The following is a 17,909-nucleotide window of genomic DNA, read 5'->3' as shown; positions in this document are numbered from 1 at the left end:
GTCGATAGCAACGAGCATATACTCATATCCACCTGGCGAAGCTTTGTGTAGTTTTCCCACCATATCGAGACCCCACTCAGCAAAGGGCCAAGACAATGGGATTGGCATTAGTTATGCTGCCGGAGAATGAGGTTTGGCGGCGAATCTTTGACACGCGTCGCAAGTTCGCACTATTTCCTTCGCGTCCTCAATTGCAGTTAACCAATAAAATCCCGCTTTGAATACTTTAGCCGCGATAGCGCGGCTTCTTGCGTGATGCCCGCATATTCCTTCGTGAACATCTTTCAGGATGATCCGTCCTTCTTCGGGTGTGACACATCTCTGTAGCACGCCCGAGATACTGCGTTTGTACAACTCCCCTTTGACCACCGTGAAAGCTTTGGATCGCCTAATAACTCGCCTTGCTTCAACTGGATCGTCAGGTATTGTTTTCCTTAGGATGTATGATATGTATGCCTGCATCCATGGAATTTGTACCATCATGACTAGCTCCTGTTCCTCTTCTTCTTCTTCTAGTGATTTTTTTGTGACATCCGAAGGTTTCTCTTCCTTTTCCTTCTTCTTTGTTTTCATTGGCTTTGTTGATCTCTCACTTATTTCTTCCCAAAACACGCCTGAAGGGACCGCGAGACATTGTGATCCGATGTTTGCAAGGACATCAGCTTCATCATTGCTCAATCTGCTGATGTGGTTGACCTTGCATCCATCAAACAATTTTTCCAGCTCATTATACATCTCCTTGTATGCTATCATGCTCTCATTGACTGCATCACATTGGTTCATAACTTGCTGTGCTACCAACTGTGAGTCGCCGAAAATTTTCAGTCGGGTTGCACCGCAAGCCTTTGCCATCTTCATCCCATGTATGAGAGCTTCATATTCTGCTTCATTGTTAGATGCGTTTGGGAACGTCATCCGCAAGACATACTTCAGCTTGTCGCCTTCAGGTGATACCAATATCACGCCTGCTCCAGCGCCTTCTAACCTTTTGGACCCGTCGAAATTCATAGTCCAGGTTCTCGATAAATCTGGAGGTCCCGTATTTTGTAGCTCCATCCATTCTGCAATAAAATCTGGTAGGACCTGCGATTTTATTGCCTTTCTTTTTTCATACGTGATGTCCCGAGGAGAAAGTTCTATTCCCCAAAGGGAGACACGACCCGTAGCTTCTGGGTTGTTCAATATATTTGACAGAGGAGCTTCATTGACCACTATTATCGGGTGCGCCGAAAAATAGTGTCGCAATTTTCTTGCTGTTGTAAATACTTCATACGCCAGTTTCTGGTACTGAGGGTACCGCTGTTTTGAAGGTGACAGTACTTCACTGATGAAATATACTGGCCTCTGAACTCCATGGAGCTTTCCTTCTTCCTCTCTTTCGACTACCAAAACCGTACTAACCACTTGGGGTGTGGCTGCAATGTATAGAAGGAGAGGTTCTTTCTCTTTGGGTGCTACCAGAATTGGTGGTGTCGAAATTGTGCGCTTGAGGTTTTCGAAGGCCCTATCTGCTTCCTCGTTCCATTGAAATTTCTCCCCTTGTTTGATCAATGCGTAGAACGGCAGCGCCTTTTCTCCTAGCCTGGCGACGAATCTGCTTAAAGCTGCGACTCGCCCCGTCAGCTGTTGTATTTCTTTCAACTTTGTTGGCTTCCTCATAGTTACGATGGCCTGTATTTTTTCGGGATTAGCTTCGATCCCTCTTGCTGATACTAAGAACCCAAGAAGTTCTCCCGCAGGAACGCCAAAGGAGCACTTTGTCGGGTCCAACTTGAGGCAAAACTTGTCAAGGTTGTCGAAGGTTTCCTTCAAATCTTCGATCAGTGTGGACCCCTTCTTTGATGTTATCACGACATCGTCGATGTAGAGTTGTACATTTTTCCCAATCTGTGTTGCAAGGCACTTCTGCATCATCCGCTGATATGTTGCTCCCGCGTTTTTCAAACCAAAGGGCATTGTTTTGTAACAAAACACGCCGTAAGGTGTTATGAACGCTGTTTTGGCCTCATCATCTTCTTTTAGTCTGATCTGGTTATAACCGGAGTATGCATCCAAGAAGGAAAGACGTTCACATCCTGCCGTGGAGTCGATGATTTGATCGATCCTTGGGAGGGGAAAGTGATCCTTAGGACAATGTTTATTGAGACATGTAAAGTCGACGCACATGCGAAGGACTTTCATGTGTTTCTTCGGCACCATCACTGGGTTAGCTACCCATGTGGCTTCTGTAGATATCTCTTTGATAAAACCAGCATCCTTAAGTCGATCTATTTCTGATAGCATAGCTTTGCGGTTTGGTTCGAAAAACGCCGCAAGGGTTGTTTGATTGGTCTCGCGAGAGGATCCAAGTTGAGGTGGTGCTCGGCAAGTTCCCCGGGTACTCCTGGCATGTCGAGCTGGACACCATGCGAAGATTTTCCAGTGCTCACGGAGGAACTTGACGAGCGCGCTTTCCTATGCGAGGTCCATATTTGTTGCAATGGACGTCGTTTTCTTCGGGTCCATCGGGTGGATTTGCACTTCTTTTGAGTCCTTTGCTGTGTTAAAGGTTGGTTCCCTGAGCGGCCTCCCTGTGTCTGGCAAAACATCATAATCGGTTTGCCTTGGCGCCATATATTCGCTTGCATCCCGAAGGTTTATGACGAGTTGATGAAAATCTCTGTCGCATTTGTCGCCTAACGCAAAGCTTCCTTTGACTGTGATTGGTCCTTTGGGTCCAGGCAACCTCCACAATAAATACGTATAATGAGGTACCGCCATAAACCTAGCATACGCTGGTCGTCCCAACAAAGCATGATATTGCGACGGGAAATCCACAACTTCAAACTCTAATTTCTCTATCCTGTAATTTTCTCGGGTCCCAAACTGAACGTCGAGATTAATCTTGCCCAGCGGATAACTTGGTTTCTCTGGCGTGATCCCGTGAAAACGTGTGTCAGTTGGTGCTAGATTTGCTAGGGATATGTTCATCTTCCTTAGTGTATCTGCGTACATAAGGTTTAAGACGCTGCCGCCATCTATGAAAACTCTCGACACGTCGAAGCCAGCAATTACTCGCGGGTAAAATAAGTGCGGATTGCCCGAGGTCGAGGAACCCGCTGCGGGTGGTCCGCAATTGTGAAGCCGATATCCTGTCCCGACCAATTTAGGTAGTCGATCGTTGGTGGAGGCATCTTTTCTGCCATGAATACTTGCCGCGAAATTACTTTCTGCGCCCTGTTAGATGGCCTGGCTTTCTGAATCATCAAGACTGCGCCATTAGAATTAGGATCAACATACAGAGGTGTTTGTGGTGCCGCCGCTATTCTTAGCTGGTACCGATTCTCGTCTGTAATCGCGGGAGGAGGTGGGAGATGTATCTCGCTCCTTGGTCCCTGGTGATTTCTATTCATTGCTTGGGTATTTGCAATTCCTGCGGCTCGCAACATTGCCTGAAAGTTGCGGCAGTCTTTTTGGAGATGTCCTGACTGTCTCTTTCCGTTGCTATCGAGAAAAAAGTGCATCTGACACGGTCCGTTCATCATCTCCTCGGGGGACACATAGGGTCTTTGAAACCTTGGTCCACTATTTTGCCTGTGACCGCGAGAATCACCTCTATTGTCGCCTTGTTGTTCATTACTTCTTTGGTAATCATCTCGACTATTTCCTCCAGGATTTCCTCGAAAGCCAGCCGATATGTGGCCGGGAGCGTCGTTGTTGTAGAACTGGCAGGAAAATCGCCTTCTATTTTGAAAATTTCGACCGCGGTCCTCTTCCGCGACTCGTGTCGCTTGTTATATAATGCGTCTTCTCCATCTGCCCACTTGTTGGCTATCTCCATCAGTGCTGATATTGTCTTGGGGTTGGTTCTCCCTAAGTCTTCGACGAAATCTCCCCGTCGGATTCCTGCCACGAACGCGTCTATTGCTCTCTCGTCAGATATATCTTCCGCCGAGTTTTTAATAATGTTCCACCTCTGTATATATTTTCTCATTGACTCGTCGTGTTTCTGTCGGCACGCCCTCAACTCTTCCAATGACACAGGTTTCTTGCGGGTGGATCGGAAGTTTCTCACGAAAATATCTTCAAAACTATCCCAGTTGTCGATGGAACCTGGGGGAAGTTTCTTTATCCAAGATCTCGCGGCACCACTCAGGTGGACTTGGATACTTTGCATGGCTGTTGCTCTGGTTCCTCCTACCAGCTTCACCATCTCGAGATAATCAACGAGCCAATCCTCGGGATCCTGCAAACCGTCGAATTTTTTGAAATTCTCGGGTAACTTAAACCCTTTTGGTACTCGAGTTTTTCGGACTCGTCTCGTAAAGCACGGAAGCCCGCACAGATCTTCATCGGCAACTTCTGGTGAATGCCGATGTTCTCTTCTTTCTTGCCGCGCTCTGTCTACCCTTGTTTGAGCCGCCGTATCTCTTGCCCCACTTGTTCTTGGTGGATCTTGCACTGCAGCAGTAGGTCGTGGACTATTTTGCCTTGTAGTTCCTTCGGGAGGTGTAGCTGTGAATGCTGTTCCCATGACTCCAACTCCAGCCATTGCCATATTGAACAATGCTTCTCTCGGGTCTCCGGGGGGTGGTCTGGACGCAAGGATGTAAGCTTGCGTTGCCATGTATCCTGCTTCTGGCGTTTTCGGGATGATATTTCCCCTTGTATCAATCGACATGAAGGACATGTCGAGATTTTGAATTATGTTTCCTCTCTCTGCTTCAGGTATATTTTGCAGCCGAGATATTGCCCTCCTCCGAGCTTCTCTGTGACTATCTCCCGAAGTTCCTGATTGTCGACTGAGGTCTGCTCGACGCCTGCTTGACGCGGATGCTGCCTCTTTTCTTATATTCAGGGATGATGTTTCTTTTTCCAACTCCCTACTCATACGAGCAAGTCTATATTGATAGTCTTGTAATTCCTCGGCAGTAGCGGTGGTGGTCATTGGTTCTGAACCATCCATGGCTCTTGCAGCCCCATCCCACGCTGCTTGCGGAAGTTGGACTTTTTCGCGAGGTGAGGTCCCGACATATTTGTGAAGGAGATATGCCCTAGAGGCAATAATAAAGTGGTTATTATTTATATCTCTATGTTTATGATAAATGTTTATATATCATGCTATAATTGTATTAACCGAAACATTAGTACATGTGTGATATGTAGACAAACAAACAAGTCCCTAGTATGCCTCTTAACTAGCTTGTTGATTAATGGATGATTAGTTTCATAATCATGAACATTGGATGTTATTAATAACAAGGTTATGTCATTGTATGAATGATGTAATGGACACACCCATTTAAGCGTAGCATAAGATCTCGTCATTAAGTTATCTGCTATAAGCTTTCGATACATAGTTACCTAGTCCTTATGACCATGAGATCATGTAAATCACTTATACCGGAAAGGTACTTTGATTACATCAAACGCCATCTGCGTAAATGGGTGGTTATAAAGGTGGGATTAAGTATCCGGAAAGTATGAGTTGAGGCATATGGATCAACGAGTGGGATTTGTCCATCCCGATGACGGATAGATATACTCTGGGCCCTCTCGGTGGAATGTCGTCTAATGTCTTGCAAGCATATGAATAAGTTCATAAGAGACCACATACCACGGTACGAGTAAAGAGTACTTGTCGGGAGACGAGGATGAACAAGGTATAGAGTGATACCGAAGATCAAACCTCGGACAAGTAAAATATCGCGTGACAAAGGGAATTGGTATCGTATGTGAATGGTTCATTCGATCACTAAAGTCATCGTTGAATATGTGGGAGCCATTATGGATCTCCCAGATCCCGCTATTGGTTATTGGTCGGAGTGAGTACTCAACCATGTCCACATAGTTCACGAACCGTAGGGTGACACACTTAAAGTTGGATGTTGAAATGGTAGAACTTGAATATGGAATGGAGTTCGAATATTTGTTTGGAGTCCCGGATGAGATCACGGACATCACGAGGAGTTCCGGAATGGTCCGGAGAATAAGATTCATATATAGGAAGTCATATTCCAAGTTTGGAAATGATCCGGTGCATTTATGGCAGGTTCTAGAAGGTTCTAGAAAAGTCCGGAAAAATGGCACTATGGAAGGTGGAGTCCCGGAGGGACTCCACTAGTATGGCCGGCCAAACCCTAAAGGGGAGGAGTCCAAGGTGGACTCCACCTTGGTGGCCGGCCAGCCCCACCTCAAGGAAAGGTGGGAGTCCCACCTTGAGTAGGACTCCCCCCTTGAGTAGGTTTCCCACTTTTGGGAGGTTTTGTTGTTGGGGTCTTATTCGAAGACTTGGACTACAACTCTTGGGGCTTCCACCTATATAATGAGGGACAAGGGGAGGGTGGCCGGCCACTCTTGCCTCCAACCTTGGCTGCCCCCTTTGTGGCCGGCGCCCAAGGCACCCCCTCTCCCCAAACCCTAGCACCCCTCCTCCACTACTTCTCCCGCATATGCTTAGCGAAGCTCCGCCGGAGATCTCCATCGACACCGACACCACGCCGTCGTGCTGCCGGATTCAAGAGGAGCTACTACTTCCGCTGCCCGCTGGAACGGGGAGGTGGACGTCGTCTTCATCAACAACCGAACGTGTGACCGAGTACGGAGGTGCTCCCCGTTCGTGGCGCCGGAAGCGATCGTGATCAAGATCTTCTACGCGCTTTTGCAAGCGGCAAGTGATCGTCTACCGCAGCAATAAGAGCCTACTCTTATAGGCTTTGGAATCTCTTCAAGGGTTAGTCTTGATCATCCCCTCGTTGCTACCGTCTTCTAGATTGCATCTTGGCTTGGATTGCGTGTTCGCGGTAGGAAATTTTTTGTTTTCTATGCAACGTTATCCTACAATTTGGTGCCTAAGCCTCTTCTGAGATCAGCGGGATCGACGTATGGGTTTCCCAAATCATCGAAAGCCTCTGACGTCTCTGGTTCTGCTCGGCTTGCCTCTTCAATTGCATATACTTGATGATATTTTGAGTATTGATTTTTGTCGGGATTGGTGACACCATCGTAAAGGTTGGTGAAGACCTTTCTGATGGTAGCAGATTTGTCGATGAAGTTGTCGACGCTGTCGGAGTCGCTGCTTATGAAGGAGTCCGCAGTCGACCCGAAGGATGTGTCGCTGAAGATCTTGACGAACTTTTCGCTTGCCTTGGTGTCGATGAAACGTGGCGACGAAAACTCTTCATCACTTGTCGAAAAGTCAGAATCGATCGCTGAAAATTTCGACGAGATCGGAACTTCGAGACGATAAGATCCTTCCTTGTTGACGCTGAATCGGAATTCTCCGAACTTCATAACGATGGGCTCCTCCAGATACGCACATGCATCCAAACGGGAGGGTGGGTGAGGAATAAAATCGACTAGATCAGTTTTTTCCTGTTTACCTCGATCCATCGCATTGCTTGCTACCGACGAAGTCGATGATTCTGGACGTGCCATCGAGATCAGCTCCTTGCAACCTCTAGATCCCACAGACGGCGCCAATTGACAAGGTATTAACTTGTCAATGCCTACAGATTATAGACTAGGGTTTCGTTAGATGTAGAGGGCAAGTAGATCTCGAAGGTTTCAGCCGAAAAGTACTCGACGACGTAAAAACTAGGGTTTGAGAGACAATGATTCGATCCTTTCTGCGTCCCTCGACTCCCCCTTATATAGGAGGCGGGGCCGAGGGTTTCGTATTGTACAAGTTACAGAGTCCGGGTAGGTTTCTAACTCTTCCCGCAAGATTACAAATAATGCTTCCTATTACAACTCTAGCTTTCCTCAACAATATCTTGGGCTTCCGAATCTTCTTATTCTTCGGGTAGTAGGCCTTCAGTAAACCCCGGGTACCATCGTTGGCAGGCCCATTGGGGATGCCTATGTCAATAGCTCCAACCCCATCAGCGCACATGATATGTATGTGCGCCTCCTGAACACGGAGCAGCGTCTTGGAGCACGCTGTCCGGAGGGTCCCTCCATCGACTCGACGGCCAACGCCGCCTACCGTGGTGGTGGTGGTGGCGGTCGTCCCCCGTAACCTCGTCCGTCTGGAGGCGCTCCTCTGCAGCCATCCAAGAAACCCTCGCAGCCGCGCCCCACCAACAACTCCAGTGGCCGCGGGCGTGCGTGGGTGTGCACCGCTTGCGGTGCCAAGGCGCCCTGCCAGCTATGCGGCATTGAGGGCCATCTTGCTGCTCGCTGCCATTGCCGCTTCAAACAAGAATTTCTCGGCATTGGTAATGACGGCCTTGGCAATGAAAAGCAAGCCGCACTCACGACACACGGGTCTACTACAACCTACCCCATTGATCCGACCTGGTTCATGGACACCGGCGCTTCTGATCACCTGACACATGAGCTGTCCAAGCTCAACCCTCGGGAGACCTATGCCGGCAACGACTGATGTCTACGCACGCTTCTATTCCTGTAGACAGTGTTGGGTCTCCAAGAGCAGAGGTTTGTAGAACAGCAGCAAGTTTCCCTTAAGTGAATCACCCAAGGTTTATCGAACTTAGGGAGGTAGAGGACAAAGATATCCCTCTCAAGCAACCCTGCAATCACGATACAAGAAGTCTCTTGTGTCCCTAACACACCTAATACACTTGTCAGATGTATAGGTGCACTAGTTCGGCGAAGAGATAGTGAAATACAAGTAGTATGGATGTATATGAGTGGTAATAGCAATCCGAATAAAATATGGTAGCGAGTAAACATGCAACAGAACAGTAAATAAACGGAGATTCGATGTTTGGAAACAAGGCCTAGGGATCATACTTTCACTAGTGGACACTCTCAACATTGATCACATAATAAAACCACTCTACACTCTCTTGTTGGATAACAAACACCATTAATTGTGTAGGGCTACAAGAGCACCTCAATGCCGGAGTTAACAAGCTCCACAACATTCGATGTTCATATTTAAATAACCTTAGAGTGCAAGATAGACCAACGCAATTATACCGAGTACTAACATAGCATGCACACTGTCAACATCATCAATACTATCATAGTAATAGTTAACTTCATAATCTACAAGAGATCACAATCATAACCTATACCAAGTACTTCATGATGCACACACTGTCAACATTACATCATGGAGGAGGAATAGACTACTTTAATAACATCACCAGAGTAACACATAGATGATATTCAACTAGATCACAAAGAGAGAGATGAACCACATAGCTACGGTAGAGCCCTCAGCCCCGGGGGAGAACTACTCCCTCCTCATCATGGGAGATAGCGATGGTGATGAAGATGGCGGTGGTGTCGATGGAGATGACTCCGGGGGCAATTCCCCGTCCCGGCAGGGTGCCGGAACAGAGACTTATGTCCCCCGAATTGGAGTTTCGCGATGGCGGCGGCTCTGGAAGGTTTTCTGGTGTTTCGTCAATCCGTGTCGAGGATTTAGGTCAGGACGGCTTAAATAGGCGAAGAGTCGGAGCCGGAAGGGGTCTGGGGGCTCCAGACAACAGGGGGCGCGCCCCCCCTGGGCCGCGCCGCCACCTTGTGTGGTGGGCCTGTGGCTCTCCTCTGGCCCCTCTCCGGTGTTCTGGAAGCTTTGTGGAATTATAAGATACTGGGCGTTGATTTCGTCCAATTCCGAGAATATTTCCTTACTAGGATTTCTGAAACCAAAAACAGCAGAAAACAGGAACTGGCACTTCGGCATCTCGTCAATAGGTTAGTTCCGGAAAATGCATAATAATGACATATAATGTGTATAAAATATGTGAGTATCAACATAAAAGTGGCATGGAACATAAGAAATTATAGATACGTTTGAGACGTATCAACGACCAAGTCCGCACCGCCGACGACACAGGTATGCGAATCTCCCACATTGTCCAGGCATCACTCCTCTCAAATACCTCTAGACAAATTCATCTTCGTAATGTCCTTCATGTTCCTTCGGTCACTCGCAATCTACTTTCTGTTAAACGGCCTACCATTGATAATAATGTCTTTGTTGAGTTTCACCCGTTTCATTTTTTGTCAAGGACCGAATTACCCGGGACGTTCTTCTTAGAGGTTGGAGTTGTGGTGGTCTTTATGTGCTTGATGCTCCTGCAGCTCCTGTCGCCCCTCAAGTTTTCATTGGCATGCGTGTTTCCCCCTGACAGTGGCATGCACGCCTCAGTCATCCTGCCACCCCCGTTGTTCGCCATGTGATTCGTTGCCATGATCTCCCATTTGCGTCTAGTAATAAAGAGCTTGCAGTTTGTGATGCCTGTCAGCAAGACAAGAGTCACTAGTTACCTTTTTATGAGTCTACTCATATAGTTAAAGCTCCTCTTGAACTCGTGTATTGGGATGTGTGGGACCATGCCCAAACTTCATTCAGTGGTCATAATTATTATGTCAGTTTTATTGATGCTTATAGTCGTTTTACATGGATGTATTTGTTTAAACGAAAGTCTGATGTGTTTATTGTTTTCCAACAATTCCAAGCACATGTTGAGCCCCTCCTCAAAACAAAAATTGTCTATGTTCAGTCTGATTGGGGGGGGGGGGTGAATACCGTAACATGAACACCTTTTTTTCAGAATCATGGGATTGCGCATTGTGTTGCTTGTCCACATACACATCAGCAAAACGGCGCTGCTGAACGCAAGCACTGTCACATAGTTGAAACTGGTCTCACTCTGCTAGCACATGCTTCTGTACCATTTCGTTTTTGGAGTGATGCCTTCACCACTTCCTGTTATCTCATTAATCGATTACCCACCCGTCTTTTTCACATGAAATCTCATGTTGAGCTTCTTTTCCATGAGCCGCCTGACTATAGGTTTCTCAAGGTTTTTGGGTGTGCTTGCTGGTCACACCTTCGTCCCTATAATAGTCGCAAGCTCGAGTTTCGTTCTAAAAAATGTGTGTTTCTTGGCTATAGTTCCATGCATAAGGGTTACAAGTGTCTTCACATTCCTTCGAACCGCGTGTATATCTCACGCGATGTTGTCTTTGATGAGACAATATTCCTCTTTGCCTCACTTCCCACAGTCGAAACATAAACACCACCCACAGAATCCTCCCCTGCATTGCCTGGTCAATTTGTGGATATTTCGTATTCTCCTGCGTTGTTGTCTAACCATGGTGCAGGTATTGGTCGCGGTGCTCGCCTGGAGTTCCTGGATGACCCCAGTTCTACTGCTCCTCGTGCGCCGGACGTCGATCATGTCCCGCACGACGATCGCCGCATGGGCCATGCAGCGCCCTCGGTCGCCGCGCCGACCGCTGCACCCCTCTGCGCAACGACTGCTGGACCGCCGTCCCCAGCCTCGCTAGTGACCCCTGCTGGGCCGACGCCCCCGGCGTCGCCCCCTCCTAGCGCTTGGCCGTCGCCCCCAACGTCCTCGCCATCTGCACCGCCCGCCCCTTCGGCTGGGCCGACGCCGCAGGCGTCCCCTGCTCCTGCATCGCCGATGGTACGGTCTCCGTCGCCACCGCCAGTGTCCTCTCCATCGACGCAGGATGATGCATCCCCCTCTGTGCCGCCTGCGCCTGTGGCTCTACGACCTCACACGCGCAGCAAGAGTGGGATTTATCACCCCTAGAGCGCACTGATGGTGTTGTTGCTTGGCTTGCAGCATGTCTTGCTCAGCCTACTGCGGCTCCTATTGAGGAGCCTCATCATTATACCGCAGCAATGCAAATTCCTCATTGGCGCAGTGCTATGGAGCTTGAGTATCAGGCACTTCTCAAGAATGATACTTCAACTCTGGTTCCTCCCAAGCCAGGAGTTAATATTATTGATTACAAATGGGTCTGCAAAGTGAAAAAGCATGCTGATGGTTCTATTGAGCGGTACAAGGCACGTCTGGTTGCCAACTTGTTCAAACAACGTTATGGTCTTGACTATGAGGACACCTTCAGCCCTGTTGTCAAGCCTACTACGATTCGTATTCTGCTCTCTTTGGTTATCACTCATGGCTGGACTCTTCATCAGTTGGATGTGCAGAATGCATTTCAGCACGGTGCTCTTGAAGAGGAGGTCTACATGCGTCAGCCGCCTGGATTTGCTGACCCGGATCGCCCAGCTCACCTCTGTCGCCTGGTTAAGGTGCTCTATGGTCTCAATCAGGCCCCTCGCGCTTGGCATGCGCGTCTTGGTGCTGCTCTTCGGGCTCATAGTTTTCTTCCATCTACATCAGATACCTCCTTGTTTCTGCTTCAGCGACCACAGGTTACTATGTATACTTTGGTCTATGTTGATGACATCATTCTTGTCAGCTCCTCGGTGACTGCTGTTGACTGCCTTGTGTCCTCTCTTGGGAAGGCCTTTGCTGTGAAGGATCTAGGAAAGCTCCATTATTTCCTCGGACCGGAGGTTACTCATGATGATACCGGTCTGTCCTTGACTCAGACGAAGTATTCTGAGGATCTGCTGCGTCATGCTGGTATGCTTCAGTGCAAGACTGCCACCACGCCTATGTGTGTGTCTACCCCACTTACTTCTGTTGATGGCACACTTCTGTCTGCTGACAAAGCTACTGAGTACCGTAGTGTTGTCCAACGTTGGAGGACTGCAGTACCTTACTCTCACTCGACCGGACATATCATATGCGGTAAATCGTGTCTGTCAGTATCTGCACTCACCCAGGGATACTCATTGGACTGCTGTGATGCGCATTCTGCGCTATGTACGCCATACGGCGTCCTATGGCTTACGCCTCCGTTCTACTTCTTCCGGCCTGCTCTCTGCTTTCTCTGATGCAGATTGGGCTGGAAATCCTGATGATCGGCGATCCACGAGCGTTCTTTGGTCCTAATCTGATCGCCTGGAGTGCTCGCAAGCAAGCTACAATTTCTCGGAGTAGTACTGAAGTTAAGTACAAGGTTGTTGGTGATGCCACAGCTGAGCTGATCTGGGTGCAGTCTCTATTGCGAGAGTTGCGTATTCCGCAATCTCAGTCTCCTGTTCTTTGGTGTGACAAAATCGGTGCAACGTATCTGTCTTCCAATCCAGTGTTCCATGCCCGAACGAAATACATCGAAGTTGATTATCATTTTGTGAGGGAACGTGTTGCACAGAAGCTACTACAAATCAGGTTTATCTTTTCAAAGGGTCAACTTGCAGACATCTTCACGAAGCCACTGTACTTGCCTTTGTTTCAAGGCTGTAGGCGCAATCCTAACATGTTGGATGTTCGATGACACGGTTAAGATTGAGGGAGGGTGTTAGATTGTATATGTAGTAGTCTTTGTATTGTATTGTATCTATACCTGTAACTATTGTACACCTGTACACTATAAATATAAACCAACGTCAACCCTATTGGGTGTCAAGCGTTTTCCAACATCAATGTTTTACAATGACTCACAACAAGCATTATACAACACCATAGTGTCGATTTGGTGACATGATGGCTCTCAAGGCCCAGTTTAACTTGAGCAGAGACGCGTTTGATGCGATTGTGACAACTATTTGTAAATGGCTCCCCGAGGGGTTTTTGTTAGTTAAAATATAATGTAGTTAGTCTTTTCACAATTTCCACCAAATAAGTGTCATTTGCCAGTACATCATTGTACTGACCTCCATTCGTGGGGCTACATATTCAAACATGCAGGTTCATCTGAAGAAGAATACTAGGTAGGGTCTCGAGTCTGCATTCCAACATGTCTGCCTGTGGCGCATGAAGATGATGGAGGCTCATTGGTGTTTCCTTTCTGCTATGTTGATTTGAACTTTTTATTTGAGCTAGTCTAAGTGACTATGCAGTTTGTAAGACTTCATTTTATCTCCAGGGGATCTACGATGTAGTGATTTGATACTATTGCAATGATTACTATATTTTGAAATGTGTGTGCTATCAGTGATCCCGGGAAAGACACTATACACAGGTATCTTGCCTTTATTAAAAGGTAGGGTGCTACACGATTAATCGGGTGACAAATGAGTTAGTCGATTGATAAATGAGTTTATCAGCTAATCGATGACCATCAAGAAGCGATTAATCGGATGATTTTTTGAACAACGATTGTAATATATATTACAATCTGATGATATGTTTTGCATGCCGGCTTCTTTCTCTCTATTGTTGGCATCTTCGTCGGCTACCTCTCCGACTTCTATGTCTTCGGCTATGGTTATGTACATCTGCTAGACAACTTGAAGTTCTTATCAGTCAAAGTCAAACAGATAAATGGCACAAATAACTTGTTAGCAACAAGGAGTTTCTTTTCTAGATAAGCATAGGACTTGACCATGGATATGTAGTTTCTACCTAGAATGAAAATATTATGTATGGTCACAAAATATTGCATGATTTTTGTTCGTAAAAATATGTGTGCAGTTTGTGTTTACAGAATACAGTTAGCAATCTGTCGTGGATGTGACCACGGCAGATGCTACAAGGTGCATCACTTCATTGATGCGCGGGCAAGGTGGCGTAGCCATCTAGGGAGCGAGGTGCACAAGACGCAAGGTTTTACCCAGGTTCAGCCCCTCCGGAGAGTAAAAGGCCTACGTCCTGCTAGACCTATTGCTCAGTGGAGATTACAATGTGGGGCGGGGGGGGGGCTCAGTCGGCTTGTTGCCGAGAGCAATGGTGGTGAGATGCGATCTCGGATTTGGTGTGTTATAGGGTTTAGCTCGGGGGTTTATATAGGCACCCCCGATCTAGGGTTTACAAGCGGATAAGTCCGAATCTTATAGCAAGCGAACCTGGGTAATACCTTGCATCTTATGCACCTCGCTCCACAGATGGCTATGCCACCTTGCCCCCGCATCAAAAAAGTGCTACACCTTGTAGCATCTGCCGTGGTCACATGGAGGACACAATCTGTTCTAAATGTACTTATGTCCTTGCATGGTTCATCTGCCATGGGCAGGGTTTCATTTTTTAAATTTTCTTTTTATTATGGAAGTCGGTTTTACTTATGAGCCGAATGAGATTGCATATTTTTAGAGTCGGATTGTTTTACCTCGACCAGTCATGTGGTTTTTTGAGCCATTTAAGGGTAATATAATCAGATACAATTTTGCAAACGGGCTCCAGAAATCATGGCGTTAGAGACCATGACTTAGAGCTGGACTAGGGAAACTGCCTTTAATATCTGGTTTTGTTTAGTGTCAACATCTTTGCAAAAGGCAATTTTTTTGCTACATTAGTATGTTTAGAATGTTGCAATCTTTTTTTGATACATTTTGAAAGCTTTACAGATTCACAAAAAAATGTTGCAAGTATTGTTCCATTTAAAGAAGTGTTGCATACACAGAAAAAAATGTTATGTTCAGGATTTTTTGATGCAATGATATGGGGTCCAAGCATGCATAGGCAGCTCAATCTTGCATTTTCTAGAAATGCTACATACACACACAAAAATATTGTGCTTGAGATTTTTTTACAGAAATGACTAGATTTTTGTAGCAATCATAAATTGTTTTTGCAGCAATAATCAGAGGCCCGTGCATGGGCAGGCTCCTAGCACTACTGAGCCAAAACTGACCAAACCACTGCCTACCTTTTCATGTAAAGCTTCGCCATTGGTGGCTCAACTGAACCCACCAAATAAGCATCTTCGTCTCTTCCTTACAACTTTGGCAACCGGTGGATCGTCCCTACTGAGTGTCATATTCGGAGTTAAGGAATCGAGATAGATTCTGTTATTCTGTTGGCACTCGGAACCGGAATTAAGTACTAGTAATCTCTTTGCGATGATAATTCTAGCCTGACTCTGATTCACTCTTGTAAGTTCTACCGCGAGCGACTAGGATTTACGATTCCGTGTGGTTGTCTAGTTGGCTGGTATAATGATGGATATGAACTGAGGGCTGGTACCCTGCAATTATCTTGGTGTTGAGCGGCTCACCAAACAAGACCCATGTCGTCGAGATCGCCAATCGCCATCCATGGCTGCTCAGCAGTTCAACCAGCACAGAAACCAACTCTGTCGCGTATAGCTATATAATTAGCCCAAATCTTCTCTAGGTTGCACCCACGCGACCGCGCGCGAAAGGACTCCGAAAGCGCGCGTGACAAGACAACAGATCGCCATGGCGCCGAGGTTCCCGCCGGTCTCGGCCTACGACGCGTCGCTGCGGACGCGGCGCACGGCCGCCGCGGACCTCGACGGCACGCTGCTCGCCTCCTCCTCGGCGTTCCCATACTACTTCCTCATCGCGCTGGAGGCCGGGAGCTACCTCCGCGCGCTGGCGCTCCTGCTCGTCTCGCCGCTCCTCCTGGTCCTCTACGTCGGCGTCTCCGAGGCCGCCGCCATCGCGCTCCTCGTCTTCGTCTCCTTCGCAGGCCTCCGCGCGCGCGACGTCGAGGCCGTGGCGCGCGGCGTGCTCCCGCGGCACTACGCCGCCGGGGTGCGCGCCGACACGTGGGAGGTGTTCCGCGGCGCGGGTGCCGAGCGGCGGGTCGTGGTCACCGCGTCCCCGGCAGTCATGGTGGGCGAGTTCGTGCGGGAGTTCCTCGGCGCCGAGGTGGCCGGGACGGAGCTCGAGACCTTCGCCGGAGGGAGGCGGTTCACGGGGAGGATCAAGGCCGTGCTCGTCGGCAAGAGGAAGAGGGAGGTGGTGGAGAAGCTGTTTGCTGGCGGGGATATGCCGGACGTCGGGCTCGGCGACCGCGAGAGCGACCACGACTTCATGGCCGTATGCAAGGTACTTAAACCGTCGAATGCAATTCAAAATTTCCTTTCTTTAATTCAATATATATCCAGCTGCTGATCGACTCATTTGTTTCCCGCGCAGGAAGCTTACATGGTGCCCACCGACAAGCGCGCGCCGCGGGCGTCCCCGGACTCGCTGCTGTCCCGCACCATCTTCCACGACGGCCGCCTCGTACGCCGCCCTGACCCGCCGCAAGCGTTCTTCGCGCTAGCCTATCTCCCGTTCGGCTTCGTCGTCGCGCTCCTCCGCGTCTTCCTCAACCTCCCCATCCCGCCCCACCTTGTCCACCACACCTACGCGCTCATGGGCATCCGCCTGGCCGTCCGCGGCACGCCTCCCCCGGCGCCGTGCCCTGGAACACCGGGCTCCCTCCTCGTCTGCAACCACCGCACCGCGCTGGACCCCATCATCCTCAACATCGCGCTCGGCCGCCCCGTCACGTGCGTCACCTACAGCGTCAGCAAGCTGTCCACGGCAATCTCGCCCATCCCGGCGGTGGCGCTGACGCGGGACCGGGCCACGGACGCGGCGCGCATCGCGGCGCTGCTCGACTCCGGGCGCGACGTTGTGGTGTGCCCAGAGGGGACGACGTGCCGGGAGCCCTTCCTACTACGGTTCTCGGCGCTGTTCGCCGAGCTCACGGACAGGATCGTGCCGGTGGCGCTGGAGGCGCAGCAGGGGACCTACTACGGGTCGACGGCGAGGGGCTGGAAGTTCCTGGACCCTTACTTCTTCTACATGAACCCGCGGCCGGGGTACGAGGTGACGTTCCTGCCGGCGCTGCGGCCGGAGGAGACGTGCGGGGCCGGCGGGAGGAGCGCCGTGGACGTGGCCAACCATGTGCAGCGGGTCATCGCCAAGCAGCTCGGCTACGAGTGCACCACGCTCACCAGGAAGGACAAGTATATGAAGCTCGCCGGCAACGACGGCAGGGTCGCTCCGGTCGCTGGGCCGGGGTCCAACGCCAAAAAGCTCCCGTGAAACGCGCGCAAATCGGTCCATCTAAATATATACTTCTGCTTGTAGCAAAACCTTTTTATTTTTAAATATGATTTTCGAATTATTAGAAGCGTACGTAGTGTTGCATTATCTTGCCTAAATCTCTGCAAATGGATGGTCAAGTTAACTGATGATTAATCGAAACCACAAGGTCTCCAACCAAAATATTACAATTTCTGGTAGGTCAGTATTGTCAAAAAATAAATTATTAATTCTAGCCTCTGGCTAACTAATACTACAGTTTTAATTCTTTCTAGGTTTTAGAAAAAAGAGGACAATCTTCTTTGTCCAATACTTTGAAAAAAAAAAACAGTTTCATTCT

At 48.7% G+C, this 17,909-nt stretch overlaps 1 protein-coding gene across 1 annotated transcript; it reads left to right on the top strand.

Moving 5' to 3' along the window:
* Nucleotides 1–15,964: 15,964 nt before the first annotated feature.
* On the top strand, nucleotides 15,965–17,569 carry LOC124690694 (glycerol-3-phosphate 2-O-acyltransferase 6-like). Its single transcript, XM_047224049.1, has 2 exons — nucleotides 15,965–16,579; nucleotides 16,670–17,569. The coding sequence occupies exons 1-2, from the start codon at nucleotides 15,965–15,967 to the stop codon at nucleotides 17,567–17,569; spliced, it is 1,515 nt and encodes a 504-aa protein (XP_047080005.1).
* Nucleotides 17,570–17,909: the final 340 nt, after the last annotated feature.

This window comes from Lolium rigidum, chromosome 2 (genome assembly GCF_022539505.1).
Source record: "Lolium rigidum isolate FL_2022 chromosome 2, APGP_CSIRO_Lrig_0.1, whole genome shotgun sequence".
Lineage (NCBI taxonomy): Eukaryota > Viridiplantae > Streptophyta > Magnoliopsida > Poales > Poaceae > Lolium > Lolium rigidum.
The sequence above is the reverse complement of the archived record's forward strand: the minus strand, read 5'-3'. Positions and strand labels throughout refer to the sequence as shown.

Excerpts from the sequence above, each read along its gene's own strand:
- LOC124690694 (XM_047224049.1), top strand. The coding sequence starts at position 15,965 with ATGGCGCCGAGGTTCCCGCCGGTCTCGGCCTACGACGCGTCGCTGCGG. Across the intron at positions 16,580-16,669 it reads ACTTCATGGCCGTATGCAAG|GAAGCTTACATGGTGCCCAC; the intron begins GTACTTAAACCG and ends TTTCCCGCGCAG.